The sequence below is a fragment of the Lipotes vexillifer genome, unplaced genomic scaffold (assembly GCF_000442215.2).
Source record: "Lipotes vexillifer unplaced genomic scaffold, Lipotes_vexillifer_v1.1 scaffold1331, whole genome shotgun sequence".
Lineage (NCBI taxonomy): Eukaryota > Metazoa > Chordata > Mammalia > Artiodactyla > Lipotidae > Lipotes > Lipotes vexillifer.
Genome location: NW_006793978.1, coordinates 309,017 through 330,902, shown reverse-complemented (window position 1 = coordinate 330,902; position 21,886 = coordinate 309,017). Strand labels below are relative to the sequence as shown.

The 21,886-nt window shown below is 40.4% G+C and overlaps 1 protein-coding gene across 1 annotated transcript in view; it reads right to left on the bottom strand.

Moving 5' to 3' along the window:
• Positions 1-21,886, bottom strand: part of LOC103086590 (autism susceptibility gene 2 protein) — a 1,147,884-nt gene that overhangs the window by 847,529 nt on the left and 278,469 nt on the right. Inside the window, 1 exon segment of the mRNA XM_082931398.1 lies at positions 4,882-5,094. Coding sequence (XP_082787524.1) covers positions 4,882-5,094 — 213 coding nt within the window.

Here is a 21,886-nt window from a genome sequence, read left to right as displayed (position 1 = left end):
CTGTAGTTTTGGCAAAGGGGGAGAAGTCGTGTGCAACTTAAATGCATCAGCAGGAAAAACAAAGAATTTTCTTTAATACCCCAATTTGTAACCTTCTCATGATTACACAGTTTTTCAAAAGCAAATGAAATCCCTATTAACACATTAAACTTGAAACTCTGAAGTATGAAGTAAAAACGATTTAACTGCAGCTCACATTTCTTGATACCAGCTCAATATACCTTCAGTCATTTAACCATTATAACAAATGTACTTATGAAAGAGCACCTAGCAAAGTGCATGTCTTTTCATTACTAAAGTATAACACCTAATTACATTAGTGTTTCAAATGCTCTGATTTCCAGAAACCTGTAGGCTCTAGCGTCAAACTGGATGAATACCTGTGTGATTTCGGCCTAGATTTCCACCCAGGACTAATTAGAAGGTCTTCAGCAATGTGACTTGAACTGGGTCTGCTTAATCAAACTTTTCCATTATAAATCCTCCTTCACAAGTTAATTTCTACTAGTAACAAATGTCACCAAGAAGCCTTCCGACAATCTGAGTGAGTCCACTGAAATAAAGGATCCGCCTCTGGCAGTAAATGCTCTCAAAGGAGAACAGCACGGCCAAGATATACCTGCTTCATCAGGATGGATGAAAGCTCAGCTGGTAGCTTAGTCACCTGGGCCCTTGACCAACACAACCACTTACTCCAAATAAGGCGAACATGCAATGCCAATACACAAAGCAGACACAGCCACCACGCAAAGCTTTAAACAAGAGCTCTAATTCAAAAGACTTGGCACTGGGATCAATCCCTCCTCTTCCTAGAGATCAGTATACATCTTTGATATCTACAATGTCAGCTATTAATCCTCCACCAAGTTTGACTCCACCATACTAGACTTTCACAGAGAGGAGCAAATTTCCACTCCTTACAAGCAACACCTACCCAGATCAATTTGTATAAAGATTTTTAAACCACGTAAGGCATTCCCACATAAGCCATTCTCACCAACAAGGTTAGAGTCTAACTGCCAGGCTCCTGAAATATTCCCGAATTCCTTTATTTTCCTCCCAAATAGTGTTCTCCGATGGCTAGAAGCTATCTCAATAGGTTGCCTCTCTCTGGGAAATTCTGTCCTTAGATGAATGGCTTTTTGGCACTTAAAATTCAGTTAGAAGGGAGACTCTGGAATTTATTTTGATGATCCATCCTTGTGTCTGTTAGTTAGAAGAGTTCATATAACCTAAAAATTCCTCCTAGCTCACTTAAGTCTATTTCCTCTGGTTCAGTTCATACTAGAGAAAGATGGGACAGACTAATGGACTAAATGAAGATTTAGGAATATCCACTCAGAGCCAAATCTGAGAGTTCTCTGAACCCTTATCAACTTTTCCTCATCTCTTTTCTATTTTTAAAACCCCTCTGCTCAGTGTTTTCAACTAAAAAGTACTAAATTTTTAAAGCATCCCCTGTGGTCTACAAGTTAGACATACTGAAAGAAAACTAAACTCAAAGTCCTCAGAGGAGTTAAGTTTTCCCAAAACCCTTCTGCGGAAGTTAAGGCTCGGTCGGTTGGAAGGTTTGGCAGCACATGACTTCAATATGCTCTTCAGTAGTTTCCCAGTTAGAGAGTAAAGATCCTTATGCAGAGGACCTATCAACCCCTGTTTTGATTTTCCCGCTCCCAAGTCAAAGTAGGAAAAAACAAAAAAAAAACAAAAAACAACCTACCATATCTTTATTAGTAAGGGCCAAAACTTTTTAATGTAATGTTTGAGTACTCACGTCGTGGGCAAATAGTTCTGTGTAGGACAAACATAAGCATAGGGGGGTCAGAAAGACATGTACTCTTTTGTATAAAACTTACTCCTTTCTTCATTTTTTAAAACCCCTTTGAAAATTAAGAAGAAAATTCAAATTTGCCATATAAAAAAGTGCAACCATTTTACAAGACAGTTGCCAGCTCAGCATCTTCTAAGTCAGTATGTATTTATACTTAAAAACATAATCCAACAAGTAAGTTCCATTGGGGTGGTTACTACTTAGAACACTTTCTTTTAACAGTACGGAAATGGAGAAGAGCCTGGGCAAAATACACTGCTTCATCGGGATGGGTGCAAGCTCAGCTGGAGCTTTTTTTTTTTCACTTCACTCTCCTTTAATGTCTTCACAGAGCCAACCAGTTACAGACTCCAAAACTAAATACTTTCAGACCTACTATGGTCTTCCTTTACAGACCTCAGCAACACTATATATCTGTGTTACTCAAAAACTTAAAGAATCATGGAACTGAGAAACCTTCTAATCCAAATCTCTCATTTTACAGATGGGCGGCAACAGACAGTGATTTGTTCAGGGTTTCATAATAGCACATATGATGCTAGGAATACTATAAATGAAAGTATTACAGCTTTACCTCAATTATCAACTTCTGTTTCCCTTCCTACTAAAAAAATAACACTTGGATAGTATACTCTGGCATCAACACTGAAGATAAGAAAACACCACTTATTTGTAAAACTCTTACATAGGCCAAAGACACGATTCATTCTTTCCTTCTCCATGATTCATAAAAAGTAAGTCAAACTAATTGCTTTTCAAATATTCTCCCTGAAATAAGGACAGCTCTGATTTCAAATATCAATAGTACCAGAAGATGGATAATTAAGACCAAAAAGCTACTCGAATTTGAGACATACAAGTCCTTGCCTTTTAAGATCATAAACTCTTTCACTAGAGGACAGAGTAGAAAGAAGGATTTCGAAGACAGAGAACAGAAAAGCCAGATCAAGTATGGGAGTAAGAGAGTCAAGGATGAGGAACCACAGCTGTGTGTAAGCTCAGAATTAAATTGATTTCTTGTCTGAAAGGGTAAGAAGCCCACCTCCCACCCTGTTGGAGAGGCAGTGGTTACACTGCAACCTCTCTCCATTTGCTACATATCTCACATGGAGAGGCATGAGTTGGAAGTCACAAATACCACAGGAAAACTATCTTTTATAGAACCCAGCCCTTCCTCCCTCACCCCTCTCTCTGTCAAAAAAAAGACAAGAAGTTTCTTTTTTTAAATCTTCATCCAAATGTGGTTGCCTTCAACTTTCCAAGCTCTTTCTCTGCTCTCTATACTTGATAGTTTATCCTGTTTTCTTCTTGAGCTTTCATAGGCCATTTATATGACCACAATCACTCCCTCTCACCAAACCAACTCATGTAGTTTCTAAAAATACTTGTAGACTCCCTGCATCCCACGACTTGGAGTGCTTATCTCAAACAAGGGAAGCAGAATATACAGGGAAAACAGAGAAAGGCAGAGAAATCTGGGTCTAAACCCTAGCTCTGTACCCCACTGTTAAGTGGCCTCAGACAAGTCACTGTAAGCCCCAGTTTTCCCATCTGTAAAGTAACCACACTACCATCTACTAACCAGGGTTGCTGTGAAAATTGTAGATTATACTGTTACACAAACTCCCTCACTGAACGACTGTACCGTGCTGTGCATCAGATAAATGTTAATAATAACCATTATAACTCTAACCTGGCATTTCATTTCAGGACAAAGAAAAAACACCATGTGTGTCAGAGTTGGGGATACTTCCCTGAGATCCTCCTGAGTTCGTGCTGAAATCCATCACTGTAGGTATTTTCTCAGAAGTTTACCCATCAAGTTCCACTCTGACACCAAACTGCCCACTGAATCTTATTAAGCACTTTGATATTTCAAATCTTTTAACTGAAATTCATCACCAAAAATATATTCTTGATTCTTTATAAGAAAAATTTTCAAACTGGCTTGACCATTATCAAATAGGAAATTTGAGATGACAAACTTCTGTGCCTAAACCCCTAGCGATTCTGGTTCATCAGGTTCTAGGGTAGAGCTAGAGTATGTGTTTAATAAGGCTCATGATATGATTCTAATGATCTGTGAGGTTTTAGAACCACTGTTTTGTCTGATCCTAGATCTCTTCCCTCTGCAGAGAAACATCTGCAAAGTAGGAATTACCTGTTCAGCTTCTAATTAGCAGCACCTGCTCTGTGAACCACACTCCCTTCCTCTGCTTCCTTCAAGTGATAGTCAATCCCACCCAGAGGTCCCTCCAAAAACAAACAAAACACACCCAGGACACAGGTAACGCAGCAGGTGCTAAAGCCTCCGGATTTGTGCTGAAAAACTGCTATAAACAGCTTCATTTCTCATTATTAATCTATCTCATATGGGGATTCCCACAGGCAGAAAGGCTCCCCAAAAGCCAAGAGCTGTATTTTCTTGTGGATCATTGAAACCTAATTATTAAACAGCCCAGTAAGCCCCACTACCAGACTTTCATACAATCAGCAGATCACAAAGACAGTCCTGAATTACAGGCTGTGGAGGACACCTGAAGAACCAAAAGGCAAACTCATTCCTTCCAGTGCTCTCCCACATGCCACAGTATTTGGGCTTCCCTGGAAAATATAAATCTTACGCAGGGTACTGCCTGCATGCAGATAACCATTTTTAGCACCTCAGAACCTTGAGATACACAGTGTATTTGAACAAATCTGCCTGTTTCCTTTGTTTTACCTCAGAGGATCTGTCCCTGCAAGCCAGTCTACCTGGACCATCACCAAGACTTCCGTTAGTCTGCCCTCAACGCCAGTAGCGCCAGCAACAGGCTTTGTTACACGGAGCACATGTGACTGAAAGGGTACTGTGCTAAAGTTTCAAACTGTGATAAAAACAATGAGCTTGGTTTGGTATATTCTTTTAGAAGCAAACACACAGCTCTGCAGGGCCGCCCTCCGGCACCCAGCAAGGATAATATCTTCTCCACCTGTTAGGAAGAACCACAGAGAAGCATGCACATGAGGAAGAGCAGCCACAGGAATGAACAAACCCTAAGCTTCCTCACCTGTCTGAGTCCCTTCGGCATTTTCTTTCTCTTCCCGAGGTGCTGGCAGAGATTGCGGTCATTTTCCCGGTCTGAGCTGTAGTGGTGTGGGTGGCTGAGTCTGCTCTTCTTGGAGTGAAAGGACAAGCCGTTGGTAAGTGCTTCCCGTTTCTTCTTGGTCAGAGGGGTCTGGCGTTTCTCCACGCGTTCCTGAGGCTTAAGGGCTACATCTTTCTGTAGAAAAAAAGAGGAGGAAAGGAAAGTGGTGGTTACATAGGTAGCTAGCGTCACACCCAAAACAGAGGCTAAATGGGGTTACTAGAAGGGAGGGAGTAAAGGCAAGAAAGTGGGGTATGAGACTACCTAAAACTAAGAAACATGGCTCTCAATTTTTCTGACTCCTTAATGCCACAAATATATCCTTTCTATTCTTGTTGGGGAAAAAAAAGCTCAACAAAGCACAAAGTATCTGTCCATTAAAAGTGCTTTCACTGCTGCCTGGGACAGTAGCTTTCCATCTGGCTCTGCCCTAGGTCCAGTGCATGCTATTCCCTGAGGAGGCTTAATACACTCACTTGCCAAGATGGTACATCAATTACGTTTCAGAAAAGGAGTACTAAGTGCATGCACAATTCAAAAAAATCAGCACAAGACAGAACATACCAGGGCCAGGTGGATGTGAGCCAGCAAGAAAGAAACTGTCAATTCACATGATTAAAATGTTTCCTTAATGCATTCTATTTTTACCACAAGCTCCTCTGAGCATCCTTAATTCTCATCTTCTTTGCAAAATGTAACAACCATATCATCACCAAGATCAACAGCAACTTTTCATTTATTCCTCTGTGTGGCTGGGGGATGGGGGAGGGTGGGAGAAGGATCATGGATGTTCTGGAATAGGGAGCAGCACCTGTAGGAACTACAGGCAAGCATTTCAGGCCACATGACATAGGTGAGTTCTGTGTCTTGAGGCAGGTCAGGACATCCTGAGATACCAAAAGACCTGGGTTTGAGCTCTGACGCTGACATTATTCATTATGAAACTTGGAGTAAGTCACTGCAACTCTGAGCCCATATGCAAAATGGACTCAGATATGACCTGATACAATATGTGTGAAAGTCCTTAGAACCCTGAAAAATGTACACATTAAGCAATAACATTAAAATGATTTGGCACTCAATCATTTGTTAATGAATAGATATGTTCCTCTTTACACTGAAAATGTTCCTCCCTGGAGCCTCATCTGCACACAATTTCTCAGCTTCTGTGGTCCTAAACACACATATAAAAATAAAGTAAAACCAGGGACTCCCCTAGTGGTCCAGTGGTTAAGAATCTGCCTTCCAACACAAGGGACACGGGTTTGACCCCTGGTCGGGGAACTAAGATCCCACGTGCCGTGGGGCAACTAAGCCCACGCACTGCAACTACTGAGCCCGCATGCCACAACTAGAGAGCCCACGTGCTGCAACTACAGAGCCCATGCGCTCTGGAGCCCACACACCGCAACTACTGAGCATGCGTGCTGCAATGAAAGGTCCCGCTTGCCGCAACTAAGACCCAACGCAGCCCAAAATAAAATAATGTATTTTTTAAATAAAATAAAACATAAAGTAAAAACAAAAACAAACACTCCCCTTCATCCATTTCTCATTCTCAAAATACGACTCTCTCTTTCCTCTCCTTCATAGCCAGTATTCTTGGAGCAGTTACCTATCTATTCTACCTCTTCCTAATACCTCAGCACTTCCGACTTGACACACACGGTACTCCTTGATGTCTTTTCCAATTCAGCCACGGCCATTTGGGGACCTTGGACCTTTACATCTGCTTTGCCTTGGCCTCAAAAGCCCACCCTTCTACTCTCCTCCCTTTTCTAGTTCAAGAACCCTTCCCAGTGGCTGCCAGTTCAGGGAGACTATTCTGTAATGCAAAAGCACTGTTCTCAGGTCTCCACTCATTCAACAAATGTTTTTTGTGCACCCAGCATATTCCAAGTACAAACTTAGCACTGCCCTGCAGGTGCTGGGAGAACAACTGTGTGGGAGAAAAATCCCCACATCATGCAACTTAGAATTTAGGGGACAGATACTAATCAAATCACACAAATATATAATTGCAAACTGAACTAACTGCTCTAAAGGAAAGCTAACAGGGCACTAAAACTGGGGGAAATGGTCTAGTCCAGAGGAGGCGGTTGTTGCTGAGGAGATGACTGCCATTTGACCTAGATCTGAAAGTCTGGGCAGAGAGAACAGCTTGTGCAAAAGCCCTGAGGCAGCTGGTAGCATGATTCTTTGAAAGAATAAGGTTGGTACTAAGTATCAGAAACCCCAGTGCTTCACTTACAGAGCCAGGCAAGTAATAGATGGTCAAATTATGCTTGCCAAATAAATAATACAACTAAAATATCCAAATCTATAAACCACAATAGTGATTTAATAATATCTCAAGCTGTCTCTAACACAGAGTGAGTGAAGCAAGCTAGAAATGCTGATAGAAGCAAGAAACTAAGAAACCCAAATAAGCAGGCACTTGCTGGCACACAGGAAGGATCACAGCAAATAGCAAGAACCCCCAGAAAAGGAGAAGGGCCTTATCTTTGGGTCAAGAATATATCAAAAATAATAATCCTACAAGACAAATGAGTAGCTTCTGGTCTAACTTCTAGCTGCTTCCACTGCAGATGATTTACTCTCTGCCACTGAAGAGGCAGGTCTCCCAAGGCAATGAAGATGTGGTGAGGAAGTGTTTTAGAGGACAAGGTGAGATCGAAGCAAGTACACGTGGCCATTAATTCCAGTCTCAGAACCTTGCACACTATGCCTAACCGATGACAAATGTTCGACAAATGTTCAACAAATATCTGCTATGTTTATTGCTTTGTCCAATGTCCACTACCACAGTCAGATATGTCAGACATCTGCTCAGAATTTGGCTTCAAATGTAACCAATTTAGTCAGCTATCATGAAAAAACACTCAGGTATAATGGCAACACTAGCAGAAGCAGCCAGGTGAGTCCCACTGTGGACTGCTTCTATATAATATGATTAAATTGTACCACTTTTAAGGGTAATACATAAACTCCCCACAGGCTGAAAAAAACACCTTTCTTTGTCACACTGCCCACCTACTGTCCTACATCATATGGATGTAGAGTATAGGGTTAATAAACAAATGATATTTAATAATGTATCAGCTGTGCTTTTAGAAAAAAATTATGCCATTCTCTTCGGAGACCAAATCTTTTTTTCATACTGAAGGTGCTCCAAAGTATATTGAAAATTATGTGCAATTCCATACAAATGTGAATTAATATTTATGAGAGTATGGTATAATTTTTTTCTAAATCCATTTTATTTTCATGTAGCATATTAATCAAGGCACTCTCACTGCACCACAGAATAGCTACACAGAGCAAATGGACCCCATGCCGTGACATTAGCTTGTAAGAGACCTGCTGAAGTCTTAGCAGCAGCAATACAATCATCTCAGCTGCAATTAATATTGCGATTTTCAACTCTGGAGACTGTCTGAGGGGAAGAGGGGAAGAAAGAGAGGATCAATATGTGTATAGAGGTGGTAGCTTAAGAGGTAAAGAATGTAGTCTTTTAAAAGTTTTTATTACATAAGAGGTTTTCAAAGATTATCTTTAGAGAGTATCTTTATACTTTCAAAGATACAGTTTTATTTATAAAATTACTGCATAGACCCTTTGGAACAGTTCCTGAAAAAAAACAGGCTGCTATTTGTTTGTTTCCTCTATAAACCTATACAGACTGTTTACTGTGTATCAAGTAAAATAATCACTTAATTTCTCAATGGCTGTCTTGGGGGTGAAATGACAAAAACTGTCCATTGTAAGCAATGAGACTCAAAGACAAATAGCTTATAAACTACTCACCTTATAACATTCTAAAGAGTTGCACACATAATTACATACATGTGTATATGTGCATATATCCATCCACCAACAAATTATCAGCAACTAAATTAAGAACTTCCTTAGAGAAACTTGGGCAGCCTATAAAGTACTGCTTCAATATAAGAAGAAAGATTGTCTGGTTTACACAATAACTTTTTAGGATCGATGAATGGCAATTTTCAAAGGCCTGTTGAGTCATTACCATGGTTCCCAAAGAAAATTAATGTCTATCAGAACTATCTACAGTGGTTTTTGAAAATAAGATGACTATGCCCCATACTCAGCAAGGGAAGCATTTAGCATACTAGCAAGGGACGGGGGCAGGAGGATAAGGAAGAGATCTGGAAAAAATGCTTTAAGGCATTCATTTGACAATCACAGAAGAAGTAAGAAAGCCAACCAGCCAACAACAGAAGGCTAGCTGGGAGGTAAAATGATTTAGACATATTTTCTGGCAATAGAGGGGGTAAGTGCACAAGCTATGTACAACAGGCAGGGAACAGGTTTCTTGAATGCTTAAAATTATGTGATTGTTTAGGTCACTGGTGATGGAGGGTACGGCCACAGCAGTGCATATGCTGAGAGGGAGGCTCGGAGACTGACTAACCAAGGCAATCTCCTCCAACACCCAGCCTTTCTTCAAAATAGGCGATCTTGGGGCTTCCCTGGTGGCGCAGTGGTTGAGAGTCTGCCTGCCGATGCAGGAGGCACGGGTTCGTGCCCCAGTCCGGGAGGATCCCGCATGCCACGGAGCAGCTGGGCCCGTGAGCCATGGCCGCAGAGCCTGCGTGTCCAGAGCCTGTGCTCCGCAGCGGGAGAGGCCACAACAGTGAGAGGCCCGTGTACCGCAAAAAAACACAACCAAAAAAAAAAACAAAAAACAAAATAGGCGATCTTGCTCTTGACTTTCCTTTCTCCCAAATTACAATCTTCCACTAAAGGCTTCCTCTGCCACTCTTAAAGTTCAAAATGAAATGGTTCGGTGTTGCACCAACTAAGGGAGAGCAGCGAATTGCAGATGAACCCTGTGTAGGCTGCACAGCTCCATTTGCTGATTAGAGGTGAAGCCAGAGACAACAGCAAATGAGGGCACGATTCGCCTGCCTTGCATGAAATAGGTTTTAGAAAGAGAGCCTCCATCTGATTTTTCCAGCCAAACTAGTATGAGGACAGCCCATCACTTACAAATATGTGTGCCTGCGTGTGCCCAAGTGTACGTACATGTGTGAAAGAGGGGTGCAATCTAAGCAGAACCTCTTCTATTAGTTCTTTGATCTTAGGGATTTGCAAAGAAAATAACAGAGAAGCCCGGAGAAAAAGAAAAAGTGCTTTCTCTGTTACCATCACAAGACATTATCAGCTGTGTGCTGTCATTTTAGTCTGTCAAGTCCTTTCTTGGTTTATTATATTGCATTTGTATCTGTTTTTGAATGGCTTTACAAACAATGATTCCAATACTTCTCTTAAGTGCAAAAGAAGTAAAAGGGTTTACAGTGATAATAAGAAGTGAAAATTAGAGAAACAAAACATAACAGCGCTTTTAAAACTTAACTCTATATGGATATGTTCACAGTGGTCCCCCACTTTGGAGTTTTGAACAAATGGACTTATGAACAGACTTTCAGGACCTAAACTTTTTAGTAAGTACAGGAGACTTATAGGAATTTACAAATAAAATAATCAATATGGCATTCAAAAAAATAATCCCTCATGTTTTCATCTTTTAAAAACAAAAATCGAAATACCTACTATATGCCAGACATTTTGCCACCTGTTAGATTATCTAAGAAAGGATCCCAGAACTCGTGCAAATCGGTGAGCTATTACTCTAAAATGGGTTAGGCAAGAAGCAAGTAAGGTGCTTCCTATTGCTATACTTCACGTTGGATTAAAATTGCAGCCCTGTATTGTCATAAAAATAGAGGAACAGATCAACAGAATAGAGTCCAGAAATAGACCTATTGATATATGGACAACTGGTTTTCAGCAAAAGTGCAAAAACAATTCTGTGGAGAAATTATAATCTTTTTAACAAATGTTGATGGAACAAGTAGATATCCATTTGCAAAAGAGAGATGTACAATTTGATCCATATCTCAATCTAATTAGGAACATTAACTCAAAATGTATCATTAACCTAGGTGTAAAACCTACAACTAAAAAATGTCTAGAAGAAAACTTTTGTAACCCTGGGTTAGGCAAAGATTTTTCAGATAAGATACAACAAGCACAATTCATAAAAGAACAACTTGATAAATTATACCTCATCAAAAATGAAAACTTCTGCTCTTCAAAAGACACTGTTAAGAAAATGAAGACACAAGCCACAGAACAGGAAAAATATTTCCAAAGTGTATATCTGATAAAAGTTTTGTATCTAGAATATATTCTCTTAAATTCTCAAAACTACATTAAAAGAAAATAACCCAATTTTTTAAAAGGACAAAAAATTTAAACCCATACTTAACGGAAGAAGATATATGGGTGACAAATAAACACATGAAAAGATGCTTAGCAACAGTCATCATTAGGGAAGTGCAAATTATAACCGCTACATACATATTAGAACGGCTAAAATGAAAAAGCATGACCATCTCAAGTATGGACAAGGATGCTGAGGAACTTTCATATACTCCTGGTAGAAATGTATAATGTACAGCCACTTTAAAAAATAGTTTGGCTGTTTCTTTAATAGTTCAAAGTATACCTACCATATGCTCCAACCATTCTAACGCTCAGGTATTTCCCCAAGGAAATAAAAACACATGCCCACATAAAGATTTGCCCATGAAGGCTCATATCAGCTTTGTTATAGCCTAAAACTGGGGGAAAAAAATGTACATCAACAGATGAATAAACTGTGATATAACCATTCAATGGAATATTATTACTCAGCAATAAAAAGGAATAACCTATTTATGCATGCTACAGCATGAATAAATCTCAAAACAATTATGCTGAGTAAAAGAAATCAAACAAAAAAGAATACATTCTGTATGATTCCACCTACAATAAATTCTAAGAAATGTAAAATAACCAATAGTTCCCTTAAAGGTACAGGAAAAGGAGATTATATGAGGACATGAGGAAATTTCTGGGGTGATGAGCATTTTCAATGTCTTGACTGTGGCAATGGTTTCATGGGTGTATACACGTGTCAAAACTTTTAAAATTTTACACTTTTAATTCATGCAATTTACTGGTACGTCAATTATACCTCAATAGAGCTGTTTTTTAAATGGCAACCCTGGCCATCATGCACAACTGACATATTGTTATTACCAATTACTAGATGACATTGGGTGTCCATCAAAAGGAACTCATCCTTCAGGATTCCTGAAACAACAGGACGGCCACATTCTGAAAGGACTGGTTTTAGCCTATAATGTGGCCATGAATGTTCCACTGGAGACAACTCAGCTGTGGACGTGAATGTCTCAGTCAGACCGAGGAGCAGTGCCTGGTCTTCACATCACTGTCAGCGATAAGGTGGAGTTCACACTGTGCCTTTTTCTTCTTCACCTCTCTCAGGTATTCAGAGGCTAACCTTTTGTAGAGTTCTTCCTATCTTTCCTTCAAGTACCTTGGTTACTGTTTGGCCACATCCTCTCTTGTGAACACATTAATCAAAGAGCAAAGAAAGAAAACAAAGATAAATTTTTACCTTTCCTAAATGTAAAAACAAAGAGGCAGCTTATTAAAATACTATATGTAATACATAATGATGCATATGACATAAGGGAATCCAAATGGAGAGAGGAAAAAAAGGTTTAAAAAGAAGAGCGAGCACAAGCACAGACAAATTCAGCATATGAAAACACCTGTCAAAGGTGTGGTGCCATTGTCAGAGGCAGAAGTGAGAAGCAAAAAGAAAAACCTCAAACCCTGGCCGCTGAGAAGCTTTCCTAAATTATGGTATGAGACCACAACTATCAGCTTAAGGGAGATTTTTGTGCACTCTGTGAATTGAAAAAGTCCCAGCAGTCTCCCATTCCCATAGATAATTGAGAGTTGGCTGCTGTTAGACCTTAACATGCTCAAAGTGGTTGAGTCCCTGGCAACCAGATGCTATTGCTTAAAACAGTTTAGGCTCTTAGCCCTGAAGGATTCCTAAAATTGGATTACAGTCCCTCCAGATAATCTGAGAAATACAGCATGACGAAAAGGAAACCTTAAAAAAAAATTAACTCCTCCATAACAGCAGCATTCTGAGAGCTGAGCACAGCATGACTGAGGCAGAAAATCTCATCAGCGAGGGCTTAAGGGCAATAACGTACACAAAGGGCGAGTCCCAAAAAGGGGAAGGGAACCCACACAACAGAGGAGAGCATAATGGAAGCCAGAAGAGAAAGTGACCACCACACAATTCTCAGGCTTTTCGGAGGGCAGGAGTCTGGTTTGCTGCCTCGAGAGAGGCAAGCAGATGCAAATTTCTACTGCTTTCTCATCCACTCAAATCTAATTCACTGAGGTCACACACACACTTGAGAGGACGTGTAGTGCTAATGATACCCCTTTTAATTAGCCATTACTCATTTTTGACTAGGCATTCTATGCAAAAGATGGGGAAAGGGTTAATTAATGTACTTATTACATTGCAGCAAAACAGTTAGTAATTGGGCCTTCCCTGTAATACTCAGGTTTAGCTCCACAGGGAGAGAGGCTATAACTTCATCATCCCTGAATTCCTAGCAGAGAACACAGAATGAGGCACACAGCGAGCTGTTTCTGAACAAGTGAAATCAGAGAAAGGAGGACACCATGAACGCTCCTCTTACTCTAGAGGCTGTGCCCCCACCCTATGAATCTACTAGTCCCTCCCTCCTCCTTCCTCACATTTCTAACCAAGAACTTTCAAATTCATTATCCCCCACCACATACTTGGTAAAGCCATTACTATTCCCCTATGTATTAAGAGGGAGTGAACAGATCCTCAAGAGATAACGTAAGTTACCTTATTCAACCCAAGAGAAAACAAAACAATAAAGGAGACTTATTGGGAAAAATGTCAGGGCTTGCCATCATCTTTGTGGCTTGATTTCATGGCTAAATTACCATTTACTGAGTCTCAATACCTCTCTATTCACAGAAAAATCAAGAGTCGTTGATACTATCATCCAGATATTCAAGACAAGGACCCTGATTAGCCAGTGGAGACCTCTCCATATCCAGATTAGTAATAAGGTACAGACTTTTATTTTCTTCCCTTAAAATGTTCCCAATTTCTTCTCTTCTCCAGATACCCACATACTACCACATCTTCATTTTAAGTGACCAATGAATCTTTAATTACTTAAGGAAAGATGCAGTGCATCCTTTCATTTCAGTTTTCCAACAGAGTGAAATAATGAACCAGAGGAGAAATAGAAAGCAAAATAAAGACTGGGATTCTGAGCCATGGAAGAGTCCTCCATTCTTTCCTGCCATAATGCTATACCAGTTCTGATCCTTTAATCTTCCCCAGAAGAGAATAAGAAAAAAAAATCCTGATGTGACTCCAAATCTTACGAAGTGGGACAAAAGGGAAGACCACTAGCTCTGGCTATTAAGAAGACAAACCTCCATTAACAGGCGGCAGAGAGCACCTTGATATTTGACTTTACTTAGGGCTACAGAGGTCGCGGATGGGTAAAAGTAACCACTTCTAGGAGAGGCTCATTTAGTAGAACAAAATCTCTCAATCCCTCTCTCTCTCTCACATACTCACACACACCCTCACACACTCACACGCACGCACAAAAGGCACATTCCACTCAGCAGACAGGAAGCAATTTCACAAAAGGTAATTTAATGTTTGGGAATATTTAGTAACAGGAAAAGCAACTTCTGGCAAAATTCACATTATGTGGGCCCTGAATATAAATAGTCACAGCATATTGGGAAGGGTATGTGGATGACAGACAATCCCTTTACGGCTCAAGTTTTTCAAGTGGTTCAGATAGGTGTTTAGAGAACTATGAAATAATTATGACTTGAGTAATAATTCTAAGAGAACTATGAAATAATTATTACTTGAGTAATAATTCTAACTTTCTCCCAACTTCCCAGAAACTGTAGTCAACTTCCCATTGGAAATGAGGAAGCATTCCTTCATTTACAGAGCAGTGATGCAGAGAACCAACATGCTCATGTGTATACACACCTCCTTGTACTCCACGAACAACAGTTACTCAAACTAATTTTAATTGGCTTGCCAAGGGCATAGACCAACCTATTTCAGTATCTATAAATTCAGGGTCCTCCATGAGATATTCTCTTAGGTTCCATTAAATTCCCTGATATTATTATCCTGCGAGGCTATTTAGCACATATAAAACATTCAACCAATGTAGCTTAGAGTTCACTGATTCAGTAGAAGTTTTTCTTCCAGATCATATTTCCCAGACCTTTAAATATCTCTGTGAGATTTCTCTTACAGGAAAGCACCCTTCGAGTTCTTTTGTCCCAACTTGACTTTGATTTGAGAACTAGACATTGAATAAAAGGTCAGACAATTTCTGAATGTAAAGTAAGGACTAATTTATGACTTTTTATAACCACTAATATTAGTATAGCAACTGGGAGTTGAGAGTTTACAAAGTAAAATCATCATTTCACTTGATTTCCTAATACCCTTATATAGCAGGCACCATCATTTTCACTTTCTAAATTAGGAAGCCAAGGCTTGGTAAACATATGACATCCCAAAGTCAGACAGTCAGCTATTGTCAACAAACTTGGAGTCCCTTGGTTCTAATCCTACTCTCGTTCCCTAACACCAAGTCATTACAGCCTTATTTGTAAGTGTCAGGATTATGACCTTTTGTTTGAAGAAAATTTTAAATTATAGTTTAGTACTGTCTCATTATAAAATCCACTACTCACCTCCATTTCCCCTCCAAAGCATAATTAGGGAAAGGCTATGCCACTGATGTCAAATGTTTGAACTCTTTCTGAAGGATTCAAATCAGCAATAAAAATCCAGACAGAAATAAAAGCTTTGGCTTTTCTCTAAAACTGACAATTTTCACCATTTTATTTCAGGGGTGAAAAGTGGCAGAGAATGACACCTTTCTGACCTTAAAAAAATAAGAAGCTATACAAATGTTCCAGTCCCTGAATTCCACATGTTCTGCCTTTGTGGCTCAATAAATATTAATGGATAATGACAGCAGCTATAAATACCCACAGGTGCAAAAAAACAAATTCTTGTTTAGTGTATATTGCAAATGCTCTGTCACTAAATGAGACATGTACACAAGTTTCATGGAAAGTCTTCCCAGTCTGGGAGCTTGTTCACACAGTTCCAGCCTATGAATGCACAGTCCCTTTACACTCTCTTTCCTATCACCGACCCCTCATCTTCTATTTCAGGTTTTAGCCACAAGCATTTTCTTTCCTTTAGCATCATATGGGTGAAAATAAAATGAACTATCCTGCAGGCTTTCCCAGAACACAGAAAAGTGTTTTTAAGGTGTACCCACTGACCTGAGACACAGACCAAATAAACTTCTCAAGCTATTTCTGCAATAAGAAAAAAATTACATACTATAATTATAGTTGAGGGAAGAAAGGAGACTGTCCTTTCCACTGGTTACTACATTGACTGAGAAATGAAAGGCAGTGTCAGTTTGCATAAGAGACTTGGATACTGATTCTGAGGCAATTATGTCATGCAAAGTTGTCCACATTTTTACTCAGTTTGCTGAACAAGCCACAGGCTTGTCTCTATACCAAAGCTTCCTATAGATAGACTTAGTGATGTTTAGGTACTTATTGGGTCTATCAGATTTGATAATGGAATCAATCTCTCCCTTTAGAAGCTCTGGGTTAATGGCAAAGTTTATTAAACTGCAGGCAGTCATTCAGAAAAGATCAATAGAGACATGATTACAGAGTAACCAGAGGATTAAACACAAGATTTATCACAAAATTAAACTGAATTAAATGTTCTCTGATAGCACTTGAAATGCTGTCGATACTTTAACTCATAATCTACGCTTTCTGTGTTTACCTAATAGGCAACTGGGATGTCTGACTTGAGAAAATGACTTCTACATAAAAACATAAGCCAAAGAGATTTGCTGAAAGCATTGAAAGTCCCTTCTGAAAATGTTCTCCCATTTTTAAGAAGCAGCACTTCAATTTTTCTATAAGCGCTGTCCACAGTTAACTCAGTAGAGTTTTGAGTTACTAAGTATTGACACATAACCCATTCTGCCCATGCCTAAGGCACACACATACAGGTATCCCCCACTTTTCCAGAGCCCACTATATACCACTTGACTTTTACAGAAAACCTGTATCAGCATCTGTCTTCCCTAACCAAAAGAAATCCAAAGAGGATTTTTACTTTTATGGAAAGAGATTTAAAGCAGAAATAGCATTCAGTGTCTGTTTTGCAAAGAGGTGTTACAGAGGGCAGCATCCACCCCAAGCAGCAAGAGTGGCACCACCAAGCTCCTTCCTGGGAACTACACTCAGCATCTTAGCATCAAGTCGCCATAGCTTTGAACTGTGTCTGTAAGCATCTGTGCTTTATCTCAATTTATTTTGTGTATCCTTTAGCAAGATTGTGTCCTAAGGTAATTGCTTCTTGGCTTTATGCCATTTTGGCTTATGAAAGGTTTCATAGGAATGCCCTACTTTCAGATAGTGGGGGAAACCTGTACATCCTCACAGGCATATATCTTAGAAACTGTGTCTGCAAGACATACTTTAAACAATTTCCTTCTCTTTAAACAATTTTGTTCACTTCTCTCATACAGATGTGACATTGGCCCTTGATCCTATGAGGAAAGGGGGCTGGAAAATGTCACCTAGATGTAGGAAAATCAACCCTTCCACATCCTGGGAGGATTTACTGATGCCACCATAAGCTCAGCAAATTACATTCATAAAGGTGAAATCCCCTTCATAGCCTGTGAAAGGTAACCACTGGCTATACAAACTGGAAATAGCATATACACTTGCAATCAGTGGAGGTGTCGATATACGCGATGGCTGTTAAAACTGACATCAGTACCACAGTGAGAGAGAACAGCTCTGCAGGACCTGAAATGATAAAAGCCAGGCCTACTGTGTGAGGTTGGGAGGGTATGGGCATAAGCAGATAGGTTGGTAGGGAAATCAGTTATGGGGCAAAAATTGAGCCTGTGGTTTAAACTATACCTTGGATGGCAGCGTGCCAGAGGGAGGCTTCCCTTTTTCGCTTGTCCAGTTGCTATCATATTGCTAGGACACTCCATGCCACAAACAGCACCAGCCTTGCCCTGATGAGCAGCAGGCTCCGGTGATTTCAACTGTAATCCAATATGGCAGCTGTTTTGTAAGAGCGGGAAGAGCTGGGTTGGAAACAAGATGCTGAGGCTGATACCACCCTACAATTCTGTCACTCCCTCGTCGGCACACTGATTTACACCAGAGCAGCCATTTTTCTTCTCAGCAGTTATCCAATGTTACAATACCATTTAGTGCTATGGGGAGTCCCAAATATTTCTCAGTTCCTCAGGCAACAAGAATGCCATCCTGCCTGCTGAAGAAAGGGACTCTTCACCCCACCCTAAAAACGGGGGCCGCTTTGAAGGACATGAAGCCAAAGCTGCTTACATCAAACTCTTTTATTGACAGACAGCCTATCATACCATTTTCTTAGATTATTTCCCACAACAGAAAATTCCTTCTAAGAAAACTACTGCACTTCACTGCTGCCCATACTCTTTATTCATTTCCCATTTCCTCTTTTGTGTTTTTGCTCTATCTAGGACTGACACAAGCAGGTGCCCTCTCTGGTGGCAGTTAGATCTGGGTTTGAGCACTGGTGTTGCCGCTTTGTGACCTTTAGCAAATATCCAGCCTGTTTAGGCCTCCATTTCTACTCCTCGAATACAGGGATAGAGTTATGAGGCTTAATAAAATCTGCGGGAAGTGCCTGGGATATTTCCTAGTATAAAGTAGATAATAAATGCTAACTGAGGAATTCCTCTTCCTAGCTAATGCAATCAAGTTTTTAGTCATTACAAAGGGAAACTGTTAGTCATTATAAAAGTTTATATTTGGCAATGGAGGATAGATGGTGGGACCTGTTTTTCATATATCCTCAAGATTGTGTGTACTGAGTATCTTTCAGTGTACAGAGTGAGGTACTGTATATTATATTTATAATACCTCTTTTAATTATCACAACACCCTGTGAAGCTTCAGTTTTTCTCATTTCTATACAATGGGGGCTAATTATGGCACCTAACTTACAAAGTAGCTACTCAAATTAATAAACTATTACATCTTCTGGAATATACTAAAGTTAGCTATTCTATTACTGTGAATTAACTTGACCAAGGTCACAAAGCTTGAAGGCAACGCCAGGATTCAATGCAGAGCTGCGTGGCTCTAGAGCTCATGCCATCATAACACAGGCATGGAACCGAATGCAGAAGCCTGGGATGCAGTCTGAGCACCTGCCCAGGATTTACACTGTGGTTTGGGACTCAACCTTTCCATACTTCCCTATTCCTTTTTTTTTTTTTTTTAATAAGCACATCACTTGGTCTATTTAACCTGTAAAATAATGCAAAAAAAAATACAATTTGCTCTTTGGAATAATAACACCACATAAATTTTCATCTGTTTTTTTCTCCCAAATCTGCCTTCCATAATTTATGAGAAGTGCAAAAGTTGCCGGAAAAAAAAAGAAAGAAAAGAAATGCATTTCCCATCAACACATGGAACAGAAAGATGGAAACTTCAGGAAAGTTTGGCATGGGAAGAGAGCAACCCTTTGTACTCACGATACATCCAAAATTTAAAAAGACCACCATGTAAACCATTCCTAGAGACAGGCAAAAAGAAGTCATGAAAAAGCATTTGCTACTGATTCCATCATAAATCTCTTTTCAACTGCTTTACCCCTGCTGGTTTTCCAAATGAGACACTTGTCCATTTCCAAAAAGAAAATATATGCATTGAGAATGGCTACTAGATGTAGTTCAACATAAAAAGATTACCTACAAGGCTTCCTGCTGGAGCCTAACCTGGAAAGAAATGGGTTTCTTGGACCCTATTAGGGAATCCCTCAATGTAAAATCCAAAACCTTCCTGCGTAAGACTTAATGGAACAGGGGGAGATGGAACAAAGAAGGAGGGGGAAAAAAGCTCTCTTCCCAGCTGAGCACTGACACATACAGTACCGTTTGGGAGGCAACTTTATGTGCTCTTAGTAGTAGATTAATGAATGTAATTACCTAGCATTGTGGCTGTGAATGCTGCAAAAACTATAATTTATAGAGTGCTGTAAAGTTCTAATGTGTTTTTATGTCCATAAGCTGCTTAACTATAATCTAATGCATTTGTACAAGAACAGCCTAAGTTGCTCTCAGCTGAACAGTGAACACAAGTGTCTGAACCTCAGCAATTCTACTCCTACGTCTTTATACCCCAACCCCGTGTGGTAAGCATCTGAGGAAACCAGCTGCTGAATTATACAAATAATTCTAGAGACAGTGGCAAGGTTCTCTGCCTCTCTCACCATGAGAAGAGTTTCTGGCTGACAAAGGGCTGCAGGCCTTAATTAAATGTTGGAGTGGTTCTGCACACATGTTTTTGGTGGTTACTTTTTTCTTTTACCAACATTCTCACCACCCTCTCCTCCAGTCCACCTACCCTCATCCCTACCCCCTAGAGGTGAGCAGGGGTAGATGGGGGAGGAGAGAAGAGAACAGGAAAAAAAAAAAATTACCTTTCTATCTGAAAATGTCCTACCTGACTTCCAGCTTGGAAGAAGACTTACCATTTCCAACTTTCCTGCCATTGTATTTTCAAGGAAGGAGGGAGTAAAGCTCAACAATTCTTTGACATCCAAAGCAAATTATCCTTTGAGACTGCCTTAGGGGTTTGAAGGCAGTCATATGATTGGATAGGTGATTATGATGATGCAGATGAGGGCGGTGGTGATGGTGGGTGGTCGTGGTGGTGGCTGATGCTTTTTTAAAGTTTACTATGTGCAGAATTGCACACCCTCCAAGATCCTGTGAGCAGGTACCATTGATAACCAATTTTCAGATGAAGAGACTAAAGGCTGTGATTGGTTAAGTGGCAAGGCATGTGTATCAGTTCAGCTTTTCACTCCATAGCCCGTACTAGGCTCACCAGACAAGTTATTGATACTTACTACTTGTAACTTAATGTTCTCCTCATCTGTAACTTAGAGATAACAATAGTATTTACCTCATAGGATTGTAGTGGGATTTAAATAAGTTAATACATACGAAGTGCTTAGAAGAGTATCTGGACTTAAGCAATGCCGAGTCCCTGTTAGCCATCATCACAATTACTACTCTACAAACAGGTAGAATATGAATATACAGTTTGCCCTTGAATAAAGCAGGAATTGTGGGTGCCCTACACTTATCACTGTAAAAAATCAGCTTATAATTTACACTCGGCCCTCCATATCCACAGCTCCGCATCTGCAGATTCAACCAATCAGGGCATGTAGCACTGCAGTATTTACTACTGAAAGAAATCCATGTGTAAGTAGACCAGCACACTTCAAACCCATGTTGTTGAAGGGTCAACTAACCTGGCAAGGAGGCGAGGGGGATGCTATAAGGGACACCAAAACCTGCGGGCATTTTCTAGGGGCAGACGTTCAAAGTCTCAAACATCTGTAACTGTGAGATCCAGAGACTTATCCTGGAACCCAACAGTACCAAATAACAGATAAAGCAGCATCATCAAAGTACAGCTGGCAAGCCCCACTCCACTTCCCAGAGCCCAGTGTTGAGCGAAGGCTCCCTCAGAGATGACCTCCCAAATAGCCCTCAGGTTTAAAACCAAAAAAGAGCCACAGCAACAGGAATCCCCACCTTCTCCTCCTCTTTTCAGAGCAGTGCAAGATGATATCAGTGAGTAAATATTTTAATACAGGGGCTTCCCTGGTGGCGCAGTGGTTGAGATTCCGCCTGCCGATGCAGGGGACACGAGTTCGTGCCCCGGTCCGAGAAGATCCCCCTTGCCGCGGAGCTGCTGGCCCCGTGAGTCATGGCCGCTGAGCCTGCGCGTCCGGAGCCTGTGCTCCGCAACGGGAGAGGCCACAACAGTGAGAGGCCCGCGTACAGCAAAA